The sequence below is a fragment of the Rutidosis leptorrhynchoides genome, chromosome 9, assembly GCF_046630445.1.
Source record: "Rutidosis leptorrhynchoides isolate AG116_Rl617_1_P2 chromosome 9, CSIRO_AGI_Rlap_v1, whole genome shotgun sequence".
NCBI classification, from domain to species: domain Eukaryota; kingdom Viridiplantae; phylum Streptophyta; class Magnoliopsida; order Asterales; family Asteraceae; genus Rutidosis; species Rutidosis leptorrhynchoides.
In genome coordinates this window covers 339472630-339496088 of record NC_092341.1, presented here as the reverse complement: position 1 = coordinate 339496088, position 23459 = coordinate 339472630, and the positions used below count along the sequence as shown (strand labels likewise).

The window sequence follows — 23459 nt, the reverse complement described above, 5'->3', positions numbered from 1 at the left end:
AATCCTTGATGGATAGCAGATCTTCGATTCGTCATCATGCTTGTTCGAGGTCATCCTCAATCTTCGTCTCCATCGTCAATCGTCATCCTTCATTAATCGTTCAAGTAATTGGTCCATTAATGGATTAAATAGGTAATTAGTTCATTTATATTTTTCTTAGTTTCTTCATTTATCAATATATTCAGCATTTTCAATTGATTTAAACACGAGTAGTAATTAAATTATGTTCACGGAGGTTAAATAATACTCGATTATAGTTAAAGGCTTGTTTGTGATTTCGGTTTTTAATTGCAGTCATAGCGAATAATATAGAGCAAACAATGGTATGTGTTATTTAATTGAATAGCAGTTAGAAGGCAGACTTATGTGTTTGGTTAAGTAGGTCTTGATAGGGTTATTCATGGTGGTTTAGAAATGGCTATTTAGTAGTAGAAGTTGTAGATCATAAAGTCTGGTGACTGAATAGAAAACTGAAACGATATAGTGGTAGCTCTAAATGTTTGGCTTTAAGTATCGAGTAGTAAGAACAGAAGTGGTTGGTTTGGTCCTTGGGTGTTAACCGAACATAATACACTGCAGCAGGAGTTTAATAAGATTGGGTGGTGATTGAGTGGTGTTTTGATGGTGATGGCAGGTGGTTTGGGTATCGTGGTATCTCTTAACATCTGTTAAATGAATTTTTAGTTTTCAAAATTTTGATGTTAATCGTCAAACTAGTCATAATTAGTAAGCCGAATTCATAAAGATTTATCCAAATTCAATCGAAAACTGTAATAGTACACTTATGTACCTGACAATACTTATTGATAAGAATTAGTACACACTTCTTTCATCTTGTTTTGTTTTCTCCAGGTGACTAATGATCAAGGAACCAATCAAAGATAATTCAACCAACTTATCAAACAACTTAAGGCTAACTCAGTCATAAGAGGCACTTTAATACGTAAAGGGTCATACTTGATAGTAGTCAAATCATCTTCAGTAGCATGTATCATAACTCTCTTTGTAGTCCCCATAACTTTAGATAATGTTTGAATGGTGGTTCTTGCAGAAACCAGGAGCTGAACAGCAGCACTAAACGTGTGATGACCCGAAAATTTCTGACCAAATTTAAACTTAATCTTTGTATGATTAACATTTCCAACATGATAAGCAAAGTCTGTAAAACTGAATCTCAAAATTTTTGAACTACTTTTATATATTTAAATACCCTTCGGTTGTTTTCGACGATTCGCGAACAATTATATGTAAATAGATACATATATACTATAACTTGAAAAGGTAACAATGTATTAATTGTTTGATACCGTACATTAAACTTATTGGTTTAAATATCTATTTGAATATATATGATAAGTTAAAATATTTATTATTAAAATTTATTTATAGATAACTTTCAAGGTGTACTTAAAAACTGATTTATATATTAAAAAGATATATACATATATATAATTTCAAGTTATTTAGTAAACGATAGTAACATTCATTTATTGATTCGATTGATATTTAGATAAGTTAACTAAAGCATTTAAGATGAACCAGTAAAACACTAATTTGCTACAGTATTTTCAAATTGCTACAGTACCCAAAAATGCTACAGTGTTTTCGAAAATCACTATTTGCTACAGTGAAATTGACTTTGCTACAGTGAATTGCTACAGTAACTTTGCTACAGTAAACACTATTTCAAAATAAATAAATAAAATATGTATATGTATATGTATATACTGCGAGACGATGATTTATAGAAGCAAATAACCAAAACACTTAATTGATTAAAGCTACACTTAGAGTGACATAGTTATCAATGATTAAATTTAATTTTTGATAAAGGTACACGTCACGTAACGAAAATTGCTAGTTTTCTAAGCGTACGTAAGGACGTTCGAAAAACCGGAACCGGGACATAAGTCGAGTGACGATGTACGAATTATCGGAACAAAAATTACAAGTTAACTATGCACGTAAATTTAATATAATATATAATTAATTATATAAATTAAATATATTATATTTATATTTATATTAAATAATTATGTCGACAAACAAAAAGTTAAAAGTTTGTGAGCTGTCATACCTTCCCATGCGATCGCATGGGAAATGGCTTGGGAAGCCATGCGATCGCATGGCACCCTTTTGCTGGCCACATCTATAAATTCGCGATTTCTGCTTCTGATTCAATTCATTATTTTTACTCCGTATTTATTATATTATTTATTATTATTATTATTATTATTATTATTATTATTATTATTATTATTATTAAGATTATTATTAATCTTATTATTTTTATTATTAGTGTTATTATTTTTGCGATACAAAAATAATAATGTACATAAAAAATTACGACGGTGTGCTGTCCAAGTAATTTTCAAAACAAGTTTCCAAGCGAGCTAGAGCCAAGGAAAATATGAGTTATTGCCAAGGAAATTATGGGTAATGTTCGGGGGTATTTTTGTGAATCAAACCTCGTGTTTATCATCTCCGATGCGTCTACGTGCTTTCCTGCAATATTGTATATCAATATTAAACAGTGAGTTTCATATGATCCCTTTTACTCTCTACATTTTTGGGCTGAGAATACATGCAAATGCTTTATTAACCGATATACAATATTTATATGGGTGAGTTTCATTGCTCCCTTTTTAATTGCTTTTGCAATATATATTTTTGGGCAGAGAATACATGCAATTTATTTTAAACGCAATGGATACAAGTACATACTTAATTCTACACTGAGTTTAAACCGAAAATCCCTTAGCTTTGGTAACTAGTAACTGCCAGTACATAGGATGTGGACTGGTGGGCGCGAATAACAGTATATGGATCCATAGGGCTTGACATCCCCGTCCGAGCTAGAGCGCTAGCCTTTTAACGGACGTATGTTATTTGAGTTTAGGACACGTTGGTTTGCGTGTATTAAAACGAATGGGGTATTTATCATTATAACGTTAAAGCTTAGTTACCAGGGTGCTCTGTTATGTAGAATCTATTGATACACGTTTCTGGATGAAACAACTGAAATCTTGTGATCCACTTTTATATACAGATTATGCGAATCATTAAAACTATGAACTCACCAACCTTTGTGTTGACACTTGAAGCATGTTTATTCTCAGGTTTCTAGAAGTCTTCCGCTGTTTGCTTATACGTGATACAAGATATGTGCTTGAAGTCATACATGCTATATACAAGAAACTTGCATTCACCATGTACCTTATTTTGACTGTATTGTCAACAGATGTACTATTGTAAACCATTTAAATGGTGATTATCTATATGTAGGAATCATCAGATGTTAAAAACCTGAAATTTATATATTCATTTATGAAATACCTTTTCAAACGAATGCAATGTTACAAAACGTATCACATAGAGGTCAAAACCTCGCGATGAAACTGGTGAATAACGTGCTGCGTCAAAAGGGATTTTGACCGGCCGTCACAAAACGGTTGAGTTGTGTTGGTTTTAAAATAGTAACAAACAAATTTATACAGCAGTTTGCTAGTGAGTTGCAGGGTGATGGTGTTGGTTCTTTTGATAGAAAACAAAAGCAAGTATAACATTCGAGCAGTAGGTTGCCTTTATGATTTTCGATTTTTGAGTTCAGCCTTCAAACAGAAACATGGAAGTGAGAAAGGGAGAAGAGAGAAAGAGGAAGTTGGTTGTTGTCACGGTGTGCTGCAGTAGCATCTCAGTTGGCTTTCATGGTGGTTGTAATGGTTTTCAAGTGTTGGTCTTTGTTGGCAGATTGTTGTAGAAGATCATAGGATTTGTGGTGGATGATTGAAGATGATAGAGGTGGTTTTAATGATTTTGTTCGATGGGTCTTAGTGTGTTTGAGCTGCACTCATTTTAAAGGAAAAAGGAGTAATATAGAGATAAGTAAATGTATTAATATGTATATCTCTTAATGTATGTATGTTTGATATATTTATATATTTATTGTTAGTGGTAACGAAAATAAAGATAAGAAAAACGAATTGGTTGATCATGAATCGGGATCATATAGAGACAAGAATTAAAAGTGGTAGTGGGTGATCATGATGGTTGAGTGGGTTTTCTGTTTTTGGATATATGTATATGTACGTGCTATTTGTATATATGATGCTAGTGGGTAAGGAAGATATAGACATAAAGTGTATCAACCAAAGTGGGTGAGGATTTGTCAAAACAACACAGTATCCTATTCTCATTCTCAAATATTAGTTATATATATATATATATATATATATATATATATATATATATATATATATATATATATATATATATATATATATATATATCAATACATATATTTATATAATTTAAAAGAGACTACAAGTTGATCAACCAAGTGGGTTAGAGTCCATTGTGCATAGGTGATATATTTATATATAATAACATAAAGTAATAATAAACGTGTGAATTAGAATTAGTAGTAATCATTTGGTTTTTAAATCCACCGACTGTCATAAAGTAATGGAAAAGTTCGACATATATTCACAGGTAAAAATAGAACACAGAAAAGAGAGAAGTAAAGATACATTTGATTGTGATTTGTAACAACTTGTACGTTATAGTTTATGTTTACCTATTATATCTAATATAACTTAAATACAAATATAATAATAATAATAATAATAATAATAATAATAAAAATAATAATAATAATCATAATAGAATTAATAATATTGATAATATAGCAAATTATATATATATATATATATATATATATATATATATATATATATATATATATATATATATATATATATATATATATAAAACATATATGCATCTATTTATAATAGTCGTTCGTGAATCGTCGGAGATAGTCGAAGGTTAATTGATTCCATGTAAACAGTTCAAAAATTTTGAGACTCGGTTTAACAGACTTTGCTTAGCATGTCGAAATCATTCAAAGATTCAGTTTAAATTTGATCGGAAATTTCCGGGTCGTCACAGTATATATATATATATATATATATATATATATATATATATATATATATATATATATATATATATATAGTGGTAGCATCAAGAGGGAAGTAACCAATCGGGGAGAAGCGGGGGGAAGCAAAAACTTTTTTTTTTCATTTTTAGAAAAAACTTTGCTCACGAACATTATAGATGGGATGAAAATATGAACATTTAATAAAGACACTTTGTGATAAATATTTTTATTTTGGCGGGAAAACGCTCGAAGAAGTAATATATAACAATTATCGTATTTTTCGAGCGTATGTTGAGGTTTTAGCTATTGGGGTTTAGATATTAGGGTTTAGAAATTTAGGGTTTAGGGTTTAGATTTAGGATTTAGATTGAGTTTTTAACACGAACGGTTTAGAGTTTAGGGTTTAGGGTTTGGTGTTTTGGATTTATGGAATAAACCCAAAACACCAAACTCTAAACCCTAAACTCTAAATCGGGCTAAATTTTACTTCACAAAACATGGAAAAAAAAACGTTCATATTCTTCACGAACAATATTATCTTGAATGTTATTTTTGTCGATAATTTTTCCGCCTAAATAATAACATTCATCACGAAGTGTCTTTTCTAAATGTTCATATTTTCGTGTGATCTTGATGCCGGAAAAAAAATTCCAAAAAAACGAATTTTTTTTTTGTTTCCCCCCGCTTCCCCCCGATTGGTTACTTCTCCATTGATCCTGCCCCTATATATATATATATATATATATATATATATATATATATATATATATATATATATAGGCAGGATCAATGGGGAAGTAACCAATCGGGGGGAAGGAAAAAAAAAATTCGCTTTTTTTGGAATTTTTTTTTCCGACATCAAGATCACACGAATGTGTCTTTATTAAATGTTCATATTTCCCTCCAAAATAAAAATATTTATCACAAAGTGTCTTTATTAAATGTTCATATTTTCATCCAATCTATAATGTTCGTGAACAAAGTTTTTTCAAAAAACGAAAAAAAAAAAAGATTTTGCTTCCCCCCACTTCCCCCCGATTGGTTACTTCCCTCTTGATCCTACCCATATATATATATATATATATATATATATATATATATATATATATATATATATATATATATATATATATATATATATATATATATATATATATATATATATGTAGGATCAAGAGGGAAGTAACCAATCGGGGGGAAGCAAATTTTTTTTTTTCGTTTTTTGAAAAAACTTTGTTAACGAACATTATAAATAAGATGAAAATATGAACATTTAGTAGAGACACTTTGTGATAAATATTTTTATTTTAGCGGGAAAACGCTCGAAGAAGTAATATATAACAATTATCGTATTTTTCGAGCGTATTTTGAGGTTTAAGCTATTGGGGTTTAGGTATTAGGGTTTAGATATTAGGGTTTAGAAATTTAGGGTTTAGGGTTTAGATTTAGGGTTTAGATTTAGGATTTAGATTGAGTTTTTAACACGAACGGTTTTGAGTTTAGGGTTTAGGATTTGGTGTTTTGGGTTAATAAACCCAAAACACCAAACCCTAAACCCTAAACCCTAAACCATAAACTCTAAATCGGGCTAAATTTTACTTCACAAAACATGAAGAAAAAAAAACGTTCATATTCTTCACGAACAATATTATCTTGAATATTATTTTTGTCGATCGTTTTTCCGCCTAAATAATAACATTCATCACGAAGTGTCTCTTCTAAATGTTCATATTTTCGTGTGATCTTGATGCCGGAAATTTTTTTAAGTTTAATTTACATAGTAATTAAATTAAGTTTAATTTTAAGAGATGGGCCAGGTTTGGGCTTATTAGCCCCAAAATAATACATTCACATTCCGAAGGAACTGTTGGGTTGTACAGCACATACCCGACAAGTCTCACTATAAATAATAGCCCAAATTTAAAACCCTATATTCGTCTTCACTTTGCACCGCCGTTAGTCAGTCGCCGATATCGAGATACGTACACCGTGGTATGTATCTATTAACGTCTCAAATTCAATCTATAGTTTAATATTGTGTATGTTATGTTATGTTATGTTTAATCTAGAGTTTAACTATCTGAATTCGTTTATTTTAGAGTTTAATATTGTGTATTTTATGTTTATGAATGGCAGTGATTGCTATGCTTGTTAGATTCTCGTGTGTGATAGTATGTTAATTTCAATTGCCAAAATCTGTTTAATTTCATAATTACAGTATTCGATTAGTTTAGAAATGATTCTTTGTATTTTTAAATCTATGGTGTGTAATTGTTATTATTATATATCTGAATTAGTTTCTCAAAAATATTTTATAAGCATTGAAGTCATTTCATTTAAATTTCTAATGTTGTATGTTGAAGAAAGCCGAGTATACAAATTGGTTAGATGTAAGTATCTGTGAAATGTTGGTAGTTTAAAATTTTTTTAAGCCTATGGATAAATTTTTTTCAAAATTTCTAGCTTAGATATTTGATTATAGTTGTTTTAAGGAATGAGATATGTGAATAAACTAGTTGATTGAATATGTTCAGGTTATGGCTCCAAAGCAGCCTAATACAGGCCTTTTTGTTGGATTAAACAAAGGTCACGTTGTCACAAAGAAGGAGCTAGCTCCTCGCCCATCTGATAGGAAGGGTGTAAGTTTTATGTTTTTCAACTCGTTATATTTAAATATTTTAGTATGCAATAGTTTTGTTTTAACTTAATTACCTAATGCTATGAGATGTGCATATTACTATATTAGTTACTGTTATATAATGTTATTTAAGTGGTTGTTATCGTTAACAGAAAACAAGCAAAAGGACACATTTTGTGAGGAATTTGATTAGGGAAGTAGCTGGGTTTGCACCATATGAGAAGAGGATTACTGAGTTGTTGAAGGTTGGTAAGGACAAGCGTGCTCTTAAGGTGGCTAAAAGAAAGTTGGGTACCCACAAAAGGGCGAAGAAGAAGAGAGAGGAGATGTCTAGTGTTCTTCGCAAGATGAGGTATTTTTTCCCTCTATTTGCGTTAATATTCTTAGTACATTTCCCTCTATTTGCGTAAAATATTCTTAGTACATTGCTTGGCTCGAGTAAATATTATGGAGTCATATACATTATTAATTACAACAAATGAGTGTATTATTAGCCGATCAAATACTGATTTGACAAAAGTATGCTTGGTTTTCAATTGGATATAGCAATCATTTTGTAAATTGATTGCCTGATAAATAGAAAGGAAGGTGCTACTTGGTGTTTCTTTGTTTACAAAGTAATAGCATGATGTGAATTCTTCAGATTTATTAACTATTTGATGCAATCTGTTTGGATGGAAACACGACTACATATTTATTTACTCTGAACATATGAATATCATTTTTGCAGATCTGGCGGAGGTACTGAAAAGAAGAAGTGAGGATTTTGCATAATCTTGTTAACATATCTATTACTTTGGACCCTTCAAGAATTAGTTCAGTAGAACGTTTCTTATCAAGTCATAGTCGTGTTTTACTTTCATGTATTTTGTGACTTGTAATACTGTTGGAATTCATGTACTACTATGGAGAAAGAATCTTTCTTTATTTTCATCTATATTGCATTGCTGCACCTTTGGTCTGGTGTATTGCAAGTTCTTTTTTATTTATGCTCGTGCTAGTTTTGCTTGATCTATTTAAATTTACTGCTTAAACATAATGTTGGGCTCTCCTAACAAATATTTGTGGATTTAATTGGTTGAGGGTGTAAAGTTAGCTGCTTTATGTATATACGCTAAAGTTTAAGCAAAACTATGTCCATTTGTTGGTTCACCTTCAAGCAAGCTATGAATTTTAGGTCGGTTTTTATACTTTGTATTGACATTATCTGTTTTCAAGAGAACCTAAAATGCATTGATGATGAGGGTACAAGGCTACAAAAATAAGTAGAACACCCTTGTTTATTGGCTTTAAGTTTCCATAGTTTTGTACCAACATCAGGTACTCATTACAACAATTTGCAACCAAAATGCAAACATTATTCAGTCTATAAAATGCCCAATGATAAAAAAGTGAGGTCTACAAAATTACAACAAAAAATAAAAAACAAGTTATGACCATAAAAATCAAGTCTTGAACTTCTGAGTGAGTTTCTCAACTCCTTCCCTGCAATCACCAACAACACGCTTCACACCTTCTTTTACACCCGAACTCAACCCAACTGAACTCTGCTGCAAATCTTGACCCAAACTGTTGACTTTCAACACCGCACCATCTTTAACCTCAACAACTCGCTTCACACCTTTTGAACCCAATTCTTTCAACTGAGATATAAACAACATTATCTTCTCAATAATCTTATCAATTACCTGCCTTGATTTGCCCTTCACATCAGCCGCCATTGACTTGAGATTTTCAAGCAGGTTTTCAGCTCGGTTCTTGGTTCCTTGTGTTGTAATTTGCTTTTGAGCGTTGATCCATGTAGCTTCGACAACCGATTCATCATGAAGATCTTTGTCCACGATTACCTTAATACCTTGACTTTCCCATTTGTCTCTAGCTTCCGTCAACACTTTTGCTTGCTCTCTTGCTCTTTTTGCCTCATCTTCCGCCCAAGATCTTTATCACAAAAGTCAAAACGATCATGTCATGTATCAATAAGACAAAATTACACGAATAGTCCCTGTGGTTTCTTCAAATTTGCGGATACGGTCCCTAAACTTTTTTTTTGGGCACGAGCAGTCCTCATAGCTAATTCCAATTCATTTAATTTTATCAAAATACTTATTTTTAATACATTTTTAACGTGTCTTGATTTAAAAAGTTCATATTTTTTCAATAACAAAATGATTTAGGAGGTTTTTTGCACTAAAACTTATACTTTGGATGACTTTCGACCTGTCTCCATATGAGATAACCTTTTCAACTAAAACCATTTTATCCGCTAACCCTAAAAGACAAATCAGTAACCGTGCATTAACTAGTTGTAGAGTACAACGAACAAAGAAGAAAGTGAAGCATACCTTGCCATGGCCAAAGCTTTACGCTCAACTTCTAGTTCATACTGTAACCGCGAAATCTCCTGGTTCTCGAATTCAGCATCTGTCCTTAACTTTTTAATCCTTTCTTTTTCATACAATATTTCTACTTTATTACTCATAATTTCCTGCAACTCTTCCTCTGTTTCATGCCTTAGTTTAGAAAGAACTTCCATTTGCGAATCAACAGCAGCACGTTCTTTAATCATCTTCATGTTCTGTTCCTCTTGTTCACCTTTTAAACGATCCAATTCGCGTCTCGTTTCTTCAGCCAATTTCTCTAAAGCAACAATCTTTTCTCTTTCTAACAATAGATCGTTCTCGAAATACGTATTAACGTCTTTTTGAACTTGATCAACAAGGGCAGTGTGTGCAGCAACAGCCTTTTCAGCCATAGATTCGGCTTCAATACGTGTAAGTTCTTCACTAACTATATCTGAAGATTCACCTGTTGCAAGAGCAATTGCAGCTTGGGCCTTTGTTACGGGCTTATCGGGCTGAAACAGCCTCGTGTAACCTGTGAAATTTTAATCAAGAAATTACATTTTCTTTAAAAAAGTTGTAATATTATTGGAAAATCAAGAAAAGGGTATTGATAATTACCGAATGCAAGACCGATTATTCCATTTTCGCCTGCTGATAAGTCTGCTATGAGTGCGGGCCAAGCATCTGGGTTGATCTTGTCAATGTCTATGAAACCAGAGAGTTGTTGAAGGACCTGCAAGTTAATATAATAAGATATTTTAGGCGAATTATTTATGATGATAAGATGAATTTAATTCAATTGCAAAGTGACATCACCGTTCTGTCAGCTACAGGAAGCAGTCGTTTCTCCAGGGACATTTTCCAGCTCACGAGATCCTGACGAGACAAAGGGCTGCAAATATTTGAAGGACGAACACGTTTTAGATATTAATAAGGTGATGAATCGGAACACAGATATATAGTTAGAATAGATAAAAATAAATTTGAAAAAATTGGGTATCCACCCAAACCTGACCCTATTGGGTTTGACCCGTTAAAAAAAGCTGACCCATTTGGACCCAACCCATTTGGGTTCGACCCAAACCAAGCCCGATTGCCAGGTATAGTCACAAATTATGTACCTTTCGGGACAGAAGTGCAAAAAGTTCTCGTCTTGAGTTGAAATTTCCATATCACGTTGAGAGAGCTTGCTGGCAATTAGTCCAGCTTCTGCTAAGCCTGAAGATCCGAGTGTTCCATAAGTTATCGTACGATAAGATGAAATAGTTTTAAAATTTTAGAATATTTAGAATTTGCTTTTAACCTTGAATGGAAGAGAAATCAGGATCTTCGGGTGTAATATCATCAAATGCAACCTCAGTCACGTTTTCGATATACATCGCAGGGTACACTTTTGACAGTGTATTTCTATATTTTTTTTAAAAGACTAATGTTAATACACATTAATAGAAAGCCCCTCAATTTCCTAAAATTCGTTTAAATTAATAAAATGTACCTCGAAAGAGCACTGCTGGCAGAAACCAACCATCGAGCGTATTCACGACGAGTACATATATCACCAGGCTGAACATCACTTTCAATAACCTTAAAAAAGCACCATTAATTGGATATATTATTTCCAAAATTCAACCATAAGCTAAAAATATTGGGATAATTGTATCGAAATGTATTACAATTCACACTTTTGCTATTGTATGGATCGATGTTTTTAAAGCTCTAGCTAGTGTATGTATGAAACTTTCAAATATGTCTAATTTATGACACATAACACTGAATATAAGATTACATACATTAGACAATTTTGTGACTTTCATACACACAATAGAACTTTTAAAACGTCAATACAGAAAATGTATGTAAAAACAATTTCATATGCCAACAATTCAACTAACCTTTAATACTTGTAAAGCTGCAAACGCCTGGCCCTGAATTTGATCGACCACTGCAGGAACTAAAACCTTCCCAGGGTGAGCCCGCAAAGACGGTGAAAGTACAGATGGAGCGGGAATACTAGATAACGGCACAAGCTTTGCAAGATCCACCGAGTCAAAAACCGGAGTCTTAACATTATCATTTTGTTCACTTTCAAATTGATAAGTCAATGAATCCCCTGAGAACCCTCGTGTTTCTTTATCATCAAAATCTTCAGTTATTTTGGTAATAGGCTCGATATTTTCTTCTTGAGCCGATTGAGGTTCCAATGTCGCAGCAACCTGCTCAGTCTCTGTATCTATTGCTGTATCTAAATCTAGGTAACCCGTTTCGGGACCCACTGGATTTTCACTCGAGGCCAAAGAATCTATGTTTTGAACATCAACCGGTTCATCTTTTAGATTATCACTCGAACCATTGTTTTCTGTAACAAGACCTTCATCTAAATCATTAATGCTTGATGCATCAACTGTATCATTATCAACATCAGATTTATGTGATTCCTCTTGAATTTCTTGTTGAATCGAATCATTGTTAGTTACCTCCATACCTTCTACATTGGTACTATCGTCTAATTCATTATCAACCGTAGTTTGATTTTCGTTTTCACGTGATAAACCATCATCTATCACATCGTTCTTTGTCTCTGTTCCCTTATCTTCAACTTCATCTTTTTGGTCAACAGAGGTCAATGATTCTTCCTGATGCGTCGTCAAAGTTTCCATATTCTTAGTCCCTATAGAACAACTAGAAATTAGTCACACAAAATCAAAAGTTTGATAGAATCCAGATATACAAACATAAAAAGTTTAAAAAATTTAATATCATATCATACTTGACACCCGTCTGCTTATAGAGAGTGTTGCAAAAGCGAGTCCACCAGCAAGAACAACACCTGCAACTGCAGCTCCCAGTACCCCTGAAAGTAAGCTACACGAGCGTTATTAGTAGACAAATACCATCTGCAGAATCAAAAGATCATTGGATCATATTTAACACACTCTTCATTTGCAAACAAAAGGATCAACTTTGATTACAAAATTCAAACTTTACTACTTTTTCTTATAGCAGGATAGTAGATATTGTTGAATTCATTACTGGATTATAAAGTTATACCAGGCAGCTTTAAATTGCAAATACAAAATGTGTGGCATTTTAAGTATAAACCTATATTCAACATGCATTTAATTCAATATATCATGTTTTCTCAAGCATCAGTTAATCATCATTTAACAACACTAAATCTTGTTTTATAAAATAACAATATAAATTACAGATTAAAGGTTAACACTCAAATGTTCTTTCTAGTAATAACCTACTGAAAACCAAATTGTATGGATTGAAGCACAAAACTTTATAAACATTCAATGCTAATTGTCAAATTACCAAAACTTTAATTAAATAATTAAACAAATAAAAAAAAGAATTTAATATCTTTTCTACCTCCAGACCAACTTTTTTTCGGTGGCGATTCAGTCAGAATTTCAGTATCATTATTATCATCATTAGACCATCCAGAAAATGAAGCATTAATAGAACAATGCTTCAGCCGACGTCGTCCAATTATATTCACATGATCTTTATAACCATAAAAACAGTTAATTTGATAGTTTAGCTTATGAACATGCATCCGCAGGAATACAGACGGTGAATATGGATACTTCCGGCAGTTCACGGCGGCTAATCGGAGCTGACAGGATGTCGGAGATCTTGTTGTAATTAAACCACTCATGTTGTTTAACCAATTGAAATTGAAATGGATTGAGATTTTCAAAGTGCGGTGTTTGAATTCAGGGTTTTGAGTGTTTTAGGGTTTGTTGTTTTCACAGTGATTGGGGAAGAGAGACTAGATACCTACCTTATCGTCAATGAGGTTAAAATGAAATATCAGTATTTTGGGATTTTCAGGGTTTTATGTTATTTGATTAAAGTGTGAGGGGTGTTTATGTAAGTTAGTTATTATTTGAGGGTATCTAATGAGACTGAAAAAAAAGTCCGATATTATTATTATTTTTTTCTCGAAAAAAACTTAATAGGGAAAAGTATATAAAAATGCATTGAAGTTTCATCAAATTCCTATTGTATGCATTCAACTTTAAAATCTCCTATTGTATGTATTTAACTTTCTAAACTGTTCTATTGTATGTATTTAATCTGTTATAATAGGTAACCTTCAATTAAATATTTACATTATTAGTCTCTCATGTTTGTAAATTCTAATTTCATTGGTCCCTTCATCATGTTTGTTAAATCTTCATCTTCCTTCCATATATTTACAAAAATCTTCAAAACCCACATCACCATTGAATTTTTTCCTTATAAAAAATCTTCAAAACCCACATCCTTCGAGTTAACCAAATTAAACCCAAAGTGATACAAATGGATATGAAAAACACTCATGTCGAAAGGTTTATGATTTCATAATCACAAAAAAACACCAGAAAATAAATATAAAAAAATCTCTAAAGCTCTGAAAGCCATCTTCATCTTTTTGTTCAGATATGAATGTCGTACATATCGAAACCCAGAACCTGTGTACAAATCGAAACCCACCACCAGATCTGATATACATGTTTTCGGTGTTTAATTTTCGTTCATGGCGGTGATGGTGGTCCGATAAGGAAGCCGAAATCGAAACCTACAAAATTGGGTAAAAAATTTTAAATGATGAAATCGTTGTCTGGTTGTTGAATCGAAACCCACAAATTGGTAAATGATTAAACCGTGTGGTTGGAATGGGTGTTGCTGCAATAATTGAAAAAAGTGTTGGTTTTGCCGTAAACAAATGGGAAAAAAAAAGTGTTGCTTTGCTGTAAACAAATGGGATAAATTAGAGGTCAAAGTAGAGCAAGAAATGTGAATTAATTAAAAAGACAGGATTAAAGATGGTTATTTGATGGTATCAGATGGTTTATTTGATGAATCCATTGCTCAGATTAAAGAAACAAGCAAAGAATTAAAAGATTTTAGTGAAAAAACAAAGGAACCTAAAAAGTTTTAGGTTTTATGATTTGATATTGTTAATTTATATGTGTTGATTTAGGGGTTAAATTCTTTACTGAAATTTTGAAAAAATGGTAGGATGAAGACTTAATGGAAGAATATAGATGAAGTTGAAGAATAGATATGAAGATGAAGTAGATCAAGTTCGTTATGATTTCGTTAGATAAATTGATGTTTATTTTGATTTCGTTATGTTGAGGGACTATACGTTAAAAAAGTAACTTTAGTAACCTGTTACCTGATTAATAAGTCATGGATTGCATACAATAGTACATATTTAAAAGTTAAATGCATACAATAAGAGATTTCAAAGTTGGACGCATACAATAGGAATTTGGTGAAAGTACAATGCATTTGCATATACTTTTCCCAACTTAATAATAACAATAATAATGGATCACAAGATTAATATGTACAACTTGATATAAAAAAAATCAAAACCTAGCCAAAACAAACAGCATGACCTAATCAATATTCATCCAAATGAGCGAAACGAAACTAACTAGAAAAGTAAAAACATGTCTAACATGCTAACAACGGAAATTATATTAACCAGTTGCACTAAAAAAACATAAAGTAAACATTACAATAAATAGTGAAGGAGGTCGGGAGAACGACGACTTCCACCGCATCTGTAACACCGGCCATTTTTTTTTATACACAGCGGAAGACTATATTAATAAACATAGTATAGGTCACGTCATTACATTAATCCATGTAATTAAGTTTAAGTTTGTAAGAATCCGAAACTAATCCTCCCGGACGACGTCTTCAACAGTTGGTCCCATTGCGTTGATCGACTCCAAGTAATGTCCTTAAAATGAGCAAATGCACAGCGGAAGACTTATTTCGTACCTGAGAATAACATGCTTTAAAATGTCAACATAAAGTTGGTGAGATACATAGGTTTGATGCTAGCAGCGTTATAACTATGGACCACAAGATTTCATATGTAAACATAAAAATATTCTAAGTGGTTGAGCACTTGGTAACCATACTTAACATTTAATCACGTCGCATATTCCCTTTATTATGAAATCTTACTACACCGTACCAAGTGTAGTCACGAAACGAAGTACTGTGCAACCGTTGAATACTGGTCGTCCAGTCCGGTTGGGGTTGTCAGGCCCGATAGATCTATCAACAGGATTCGCGTTTACAATACCGCTGTAAATAATAGTTACCAAGCTACAGGGAAGTATGCCAGTGGTACAACTCAACGTAGAATATATTTTTGATCACTTGTGTCCATAACGTAAATCATTTATAAAAACATCGCATGTATTCTCAGCCCAAAAATAGTTAGAGTTTAAAAAGGGATCTATATACTCACCTAATGTATTTTGTAGTAAAAATACATATAACATCATTGATCAAGTTTAAGGTTGGCCTCGGATTCACGAACCTATATCATTTATATATTTATTAATATACATATTTGCAATCGAACATATATATAAATTTATTATTTATGTCATTTTTATAATATATTTTGATATTAGCAATATACTTTATATTTTTATTTTTTCTAACTTGTTAATATTTAGTTAATATTTATGTTTAATTTTTAAAAAGTAAGTTATTAACATTTCATGTACTTATTGAACTATTTTAATTAACTAATTAAATACGTACTATTTAATAACTAATATTTATTTGGTAAAATAATAATAATAATAAATAAAGATTTTGTATTATTTTGTAATAATAATAATCATATTAATAATGATAAAAATAATAATAATTATAATAATAATAATAATAATGAAAGTGATAATAATAATAATAATAATAATAATAATAATAATAATAATAATAATAATAATAATAATAATAATAATAATAATAATAATAATAATAATAATAATTGTAACATTAATGATATCAATAATAATTATAATTATAATAACTTTATTAATTTATACCTTTGGAAAAACTCCTTTAAAAAAAATTTAAAACTGAATTGCCTGAGACGGGACTCGAACCCATGACCTCTCAAAACCCAACACCTCCCTTGACCACAACGCTATCCCAGCTTTTCTGTTTTGAAATCACGATCAAATTTACATAACTCATATTTTCCGTTTTCATTGTTTTTCACAAATCACTAATTCATAAACCCATTTGTAACAAACAAACGTTTCTGGCCCAATCACCCTACGGCCCAATTGCAATAATCGGAGCCCATCTAGCCCAACTATAGTTATCGGTCCATTACTTAAACAAAATTCTTGGCTAAATCATTGTAACACCGTCCAACGAATTACACCCCATATCACAGATTATCTAGGATTCGTTTTATATCCTAACCCCACATTCAACTTAATCATCCCACTACCTAGTAATCTATTTGATTAATATACGTACACTTCAACTTTAATTGTTAAAGTCCACATCCTTGTTTGCCACTATATCTTTAAATTATCCTCACAACAATTACAGTCCAAGAACATAATCCAACCAATACGTTTTTCTTGTTTCTTGCGTGGAATAACACAAAACATTAAGATCTTCGGTTTATTATGACGATATATAGATGAATTCCGGTGATGATGAGCAACAAACATACGAGCTGTAGCTACACTTAAACGAGAGTTGTAACGTGCAGTAACAGTGGTAGGTTAACGAGAAGAAGAGGAAAAATTTATATATATATATCGGTTTGGATTAGAAGATAAATAGGAGGTTGTAGGGGGTCTCGATGGTGGGTGTTTGCAGCCGTTGTAGATGGAAGGTGGCGGATGGGTGATTGTGGTGCTTCTGATTAGCAAACACTCACCGAACATCAGCGGTTTCTTTCTAGCAATAACAGTAGTAGTTGGTAGAATCGAGAGCAGGTGGTTGTTCGCGGTTTAAAACATAAAATAATGGTGTTGAATGATGATCACGATGGTGGGGGATATGGATCATAGGGTGAGTTTCTTGGTCATAAGTAGAATGAAACATAAGTGTTTCTTGGCTTTGTTTCGTGATGGTTATGGTGATGATTTGTTTGAGTGATTAACCGATCAAGGAGGTGGCTAGTGGTGTATCTGCAAAACAGAAAGAAATTACGGTGGTTTAAGGGGTGGATATCGGGGTTGATTCAAGGTTGGGTGACGGTTGTTCATGCCATAAAAAAATGATAGTCGTTGGTGTTAATGGGTGTTATAATATTCAAACGAGCAACTAAACATGGAGTAGTAGCAGCGGGGCTGCAGTAGCAGTTTTTATGGTCATTTGAGTTTTCGACTTATGATTAAAACAGAAAACGATCTAAGTGGGAAAGAGGAGAAATAGGTTGTGGTGGTTCCTGATGGTTCTGAGGTGGTTCACGGCTGCACAACAACAGCAAGAATAGTTGCTATATACAGCTTCTTGATTGATAGAGGCTTAGATCATAAATGAAAACAAGTTGTAGAGAGGGAGAGAAAGAGAGGCGTTAGGGAAAGATGGAGAGGTGTGGTGGACAAATGAAAAGAATAAAACGTGAGATATATGTGTATGTGATTCACATATATATAATTAAATATCTATCCTAATTATACTAATGAGAATAAGAAGGACAACTAATCAATCAATTAGGTATAGTATCGTGTACTTGTCATTTTATCAATTCACGGACCAAATAATGGTAATTCAAAAGGGGTATGCAAAGACAAATGAGTTTTTAATATAATATATTTATGAAGTTTTAAAACGTGGTTAAGATGTGTATATATCTACTGACAGTTTAATCCCGAATGGCTAAATCGTGTCAAAAATATAAAATCGTATATACACATAAATGTTCGTGAATCGTTAGACTTGGTCAAAGGGTAACTAATTATCCAAATATAGATTTCAAACTTTCTAGACTCAAAATTTCAGGTTTTTGCTTATCGTGTCGGAAACATATGGAGATTAAGGTTTAAATTTGGTCAGAAATTTCCGGGTCGTTACAAAGTTTACTCCACGGTGTTACGTTATCACAAAACATTATTTATACAAAAGTCCACATCAGAGTTGGGTTGTCAAACATGTCTTCTGCAACAGCACCCATCCCGACTAGCAGTACCTAAACCTGCAAGGGGAGAATATGTGGGGGATTAGCGCACCGATAAGTGAATGGAATCTATCTAACAGATATAGCTTAAGTCACACACAAGTTATATACTAACAACAACACATGCTAACTACCAACTAGCATACAATAAGACAATACGAGGATCGGCGGCTTGTACGAGCACACGACTCCTAGCTGATCGGACTTGAGTCTACCGATAGTCCCTGCTACTCAATTCACAGTATAGTTATCCAGATGCAGGGGATGCATCGTTCACACTATACTCTACAATCAGTAGCCTATGGACCCAACCTCCCCTAGGCACGGTTGAACTCATACGGACTCTAACCTCTCCTAGGCACGGTCTCGAGTCCCCAGTCTCCCTAAGCCCGACTGGTGCCATTCACACAATGTACACATAAATCACATACAATATCAGGCATACTATATTATTCTAACATGACAATTTCTACACTATGCATGGTAAAAGAGTCAACCACAGTAACATGATATGCTACTTAAACTCTATCCGGAGATAGACCCACTCACCAATTACCAGCAACTGCTCAGTTATTATTTCTGAGCTTCCTCCTTGTCCTTATAACCTGAGAACAACACAAACAAAGTTAATATACATATCCAATAAATAATATAATCATTTCATACGATTAACTAGGTCATAACACCATATATTCATAATTTTATGAGTCTACATCATGACTCCATTCAATAATGGCATACAGGTGCGTGCAAAACAAGACATACACACTAAAACTCCTTTTCCAGCCCAAAAACAGTTTGATCTAGTTTCTTAAAAGTTCACCATTGAAAATTATTCTTTATTACGATTCTAACGATAGTTTATTCATCAAAAACGGAGTTACGTTTTGAAAGTTACGCCCGTTTCAATTACATAAAAGGTACTGTAGCAATAGTGGCACTGTAGCAACTCGGTACTGTAGCAAATAGTGATACTGTAGCACTCGGTGCTGTAGCAAATAGTGACACTGTAGCAACTCGGTGCTGTAACAAACAGTGACACTGTAGCAACTCGGTACTGTAGCAAAATAGTGACACTGTAGCAACTCGGTACTGTAGCAAATACTGTAGCAACTGGGTTTCGAACAAGTTCGCTGATTTCGAACATTTTTCGCCCAAAACTCGATTTTTGAGCGATTTTGATCAAATTTTAAGCACATGGAAGCTACTAAACATATATACAACCTATTTCTAACATCTATTGAGCATCACAAACACATATAATCAAGAATCAAGCATCAAAATGCATAAAACCCATATGAACCCAAAACCCATTTTGAGCAAAAATTAATACATGAATCTATGATATGCATACCTTATATTGATCAGGAAATCACAAGGAATATATCTCTAGCTTCAATTAATCCAAAGGCTCACAAAATCAAATTAGGGTTTATGTGTGTGTTTGTGTATTCGTTCGTGTGTGTGTTTGATGAAATGAGAAATGGATAGAACTATCCAGATACACACACTTAAATGAGTTACAAACTCATACCCTATATCACACAGGTATTTACCAGTTATCTTATCTGATAACCTTTCGTATCTCCTTAGGCGGTCCTAACGGAGTCCAAATTAAATAAACCAACCTGTTCTGGGACCCTTGTCACAAACTGGTCACAACACAATTATAATATAACACTAATAAAATAATTAAAATAAAAGCACTTAAGACTAAACACAAACCCTAAGGGCAAAATAGGCAACTTACAACTAGCCCGGGTTTCAGTCTGTTACAAATCCACCCCCTTAAGAAGATTCCGTCCTCGGAATCTGGTCTTGGTCAAACAAATGAGGGTAGCGTTTTCTCATCAACTCTTCCGTTTCCCACGTAAGATTAGAACCCAAACTGTGTTTCCACTCAATCAACACCATCGGAATCTCTTTCTTTCTCAGCTTAGTCACCTTTTGGTCAACCACACGGACCGGCTCTTCCACCAATTTCTTATTTAAATCGACCCTTAAATCTTCTAAAGGAAGAAGTTGTGTTTCATCGTCGACTTTACACTTACGAAGATAACATACGTTGAATGTATTATGAATACCAGCTAACTCTGGCAGAAGATCTAACACCACAGTCTGATCATTCAACACTATTGTGACGATCGCTCCAAATCCATATGGACGAACACATCATTCATCGATTTCATTGCGAGGTAATTGACCTCTATATGATACGTTTTGTTAACATTGCATTCTTTTGAAAAGGCACACCATAAATGAATATTTAAATCAAAGGTTTTCGACATCTGATGATTTTTACATATAGACAATCACCGTAAATAATAGTTTACAATAGTACTTCCGTTGACAATGCAGTCAAAATAAGATACATGGTGATGATTTGGTGAATGCAACGTTTCCTTGATAAATATGCCATGTAAGACTCCATGCACATAGCTTGTCTAACATATAAGCAAACAGCAGAAGACTTCTAGGGAACCTGAGAATAAACATGCTAACAAGTGTCAACACAAAGGTTGGTGAGTTCATAGTTTTAGTGTTTCGCATAATCTGTATATAAAGGTGGATCACAAGATTTCAGTTGTTTCATCCGAAACGTTTATCAAAATATTCTACAAGATTGAGCACCCTGATAACTAAACTTTAACGTTATAATAAGTACCCCTGTTTTAACATACATGCAACCAACATGTACAATACACGTAATTCAACGTGTACTAAACTCAAATAGTATATGTCTGTTTTATAGTTCAGGCTAGGGTTTCTATACCTGGAACAGACGGGAATGTTAAGCCCTATGGATCCATATATAACTACTCGCGCCCACCAGTTCTTATAACCAGCAGTTACTAGTTACCAAAGCTAAGGGATTTTCGGTTCAAACTCAGTGTAGAATTAAGTATGTACTTGTATCCATTGCGTTTAAAATAAAGGGCATGTATTCTCAGCCCAAAAATATATATTGCAAAAGCATTTAAAAAGGGAGCAAATGAAACTCACCTTAGTAGCATATAAAGTCGTTCACCAAAATGTGATCGAAACTCGGATTACCAAATAACCGTAGATCTCAACCTAGAGAACATATGTTGGTCAATAAATGTTTATCAAGCTAGGTCAGGTCATAGTGTATCACAATCCTAATGCTCGAGATCGACATACAAAAGTTATCCAAAGTCGTTTCAAAAAGTCAATTTTGACAATAGTTCAACAAAACGAGACGTACCTTATATAAGGATTCATTTACTCGGTTGGTAATATTCAAAAATCCAATTTATCAATCTTACAAACAAGTTGTTTAAATATTAATTGCAGATTCAAAAGCAATTCCAATTAACGTCAATTATAATTCAGTTGATCATATCTTTTAATCCGTTCATCGAAACTATTCGATATCTAAATGAAAAGTTATTGATTTTTCGCCAGCTTTCTAAAAACATGTATATCATATACCTTTACCAGTAATATATGTATTTAATTCGTGATCTATTATAAACAGTTTAACGAAAAAATTTAGCATACACGTATGTATAAATATATATACTCGAGCACTATACATGGATACACAATTAATATATAAAAGATAAAATATGAGTGTTTACGTATCAATATTGAGATTCAATATTTTAGGAAAGTACATAGACGTAACGGAGATAATAAACACTAGGTTTGATACATAAATATACCCCAGAACATTACTCATAATTTTCTTAGCTCTATCCCGCTTGAAAACCCATTTTGAAACCCATTTATGTATAATATTAATACTACTAATAATAATAAGATTAATAATAATATTAATCTTAATAATAATAATAATAATAATAATAATAATAATAATAATAATAATGATATAAATAAAATAAATAAATACTTACGGAGTAATTTAATATATGTGTGTGTGATTAAGCTTGAACTCGCTCGAATTTATAGATGTTTGCTGATTCCTGTGGTCATGCGATCGCATGACTCTGGAGTGCAATACTCATGCGATCGCATGAGATCAATTGCCAGCTCATATTGTTTTTGTAATCTAGCTTGTCGACATAATAAATAAATATATAATATATATAATTTAAATAATTAATTATATATTATATTAAATTCACGTGCATAGTTGATTTGTAATTTTAGTTCCGATAAGTCGTACGTCATCACTCGACTTATGTCCCGGTTCCGGTTTTTCAAATGTCCTTTCGTACGCTGAGAAAACTAGTACTTTTCGTTACGCGACGTGTACTTTTATCAAAAATTAAACTTAATCATTGATAAACTATGTCACTCGAAGTGTAACTTTAATCAATTAAGTATTTTGGTTATTTGCTTCTACAAATCATCATCTCGTAGTATATATATATATATATATATATATATACATTTTCATTTTAAAATAGTGTTTACTGTAGCAAAGTTAAGTTTTATATATTTTAAAATAGTGTTTACTGTAGCAAATAGTAATTTTCGAAAACACTGTAGCTTTTCGGGTACTGTAGCAATTCAAAAATACTGTAACAAATTAGTGTTTTACTGGTTCATCTTAAACGTTTTAGTTAACTTATCTAAATATCAATCGAATCA

General features: G+C 32.5%; 2 protein-coding genes across 2 annotated transcripts; one reads left to right on the top strand and one right to left on the bottom strand.

Moving 5' to 3' along the window:
• Positions 1 to 7451: 7451 nt before the first annotated feature.
• Positions 7452 to 8517, top strand: LOC139866608 (large ribosomal subunit protein eL36y-like). The gene is made up of 3 exons (XM_071854895.1): positions 7452 to 7581; positions 7733 to 7932; positions 8311 to 8517. The coding sequence occupies exons 1-3, from the start codon at positions 7480 to 7482 to the stop codon at positions 8339 to 8341; spliced, it is 333 nt and encodes a 110-aa protein (XP_071710996.1). The 5' UTR covers positions 7452 to 7479; the 3' UTR covers positions 8342 to 8517.
• A 301-nt stretch (positions 8518 to 8818) lies between these two features.
• Positions 8819 to 13710, bottom strand: LOC139865569 (uncharacterized). Its single transcript, XM_071853640.1, has 10 exons — positions 13298 to 13710; positions 12690 to 12773; positions 11815 to 12590; positions 11418 to 11506; positions 11226 to 11329; positions 11044 to 11140; positions 10739 to 10814; positions 10541 to 10655; positions 9923 to 10454; positions 8819 to 9518 (listed from the first exon to the last, which is right to left on the bottom strand). Exons 1-10 carry the CDS (start codon positions 13584 to 13586, stop codon positions 9026 to 9028), a joined length of 2655 nt encoding a protein of 884 aa, XP_071709741.1. The 5' UTR covers positions 13587 to 13710; the 3' UTR covers positions 8819 to 9025.
• Positions 13711 to 23459: the final 9749 nt, after the last annotated feature.

Coding starts and splice junctions, on each gene's coding strand:
- LOC139865569 (XM_071853640.1), bottom strand. CDS start 13,586: ATGAGTGGTTTAATTACAACAAGATCTCCGACATCCTGTCAGCTCCGA. Junction 12,591..12,689: donor TATAAGCAGACGGGTGTCAA/GTATGATATGAT, acceptor GTTGTTCTATAG/GGACTAAGAATATGGAAACT. Junction 9,519..9,922: donor AAAGCTTTGGCCATGGCAAG/GTATGCTTCACT, acceptor TTTGTGATAAAG/ATCTTGGGCGGAAGATGAGG.
- LOC139866608 (XM_071854895.1), top strand. CDS start 7,480: ATGGCTCCAAAGCAGCCTAATACAGGCCTTTTTGTTGGATTAAACAAA. Junction 7,582..7,732: donor GCCCATCTGATAGGAAGGGT/GTAAGTTTTATG, acceptor TATCGTTAACAG/AAAACAAGCAAAAGGACACA. Junction 7,933..8,310: donor AGTGTTCTTCGCAAGATGAG/GTATTTTTTCCC, acceptor TCATTTTTGCAG/ATCTGGCGGAGGTACTGAAA.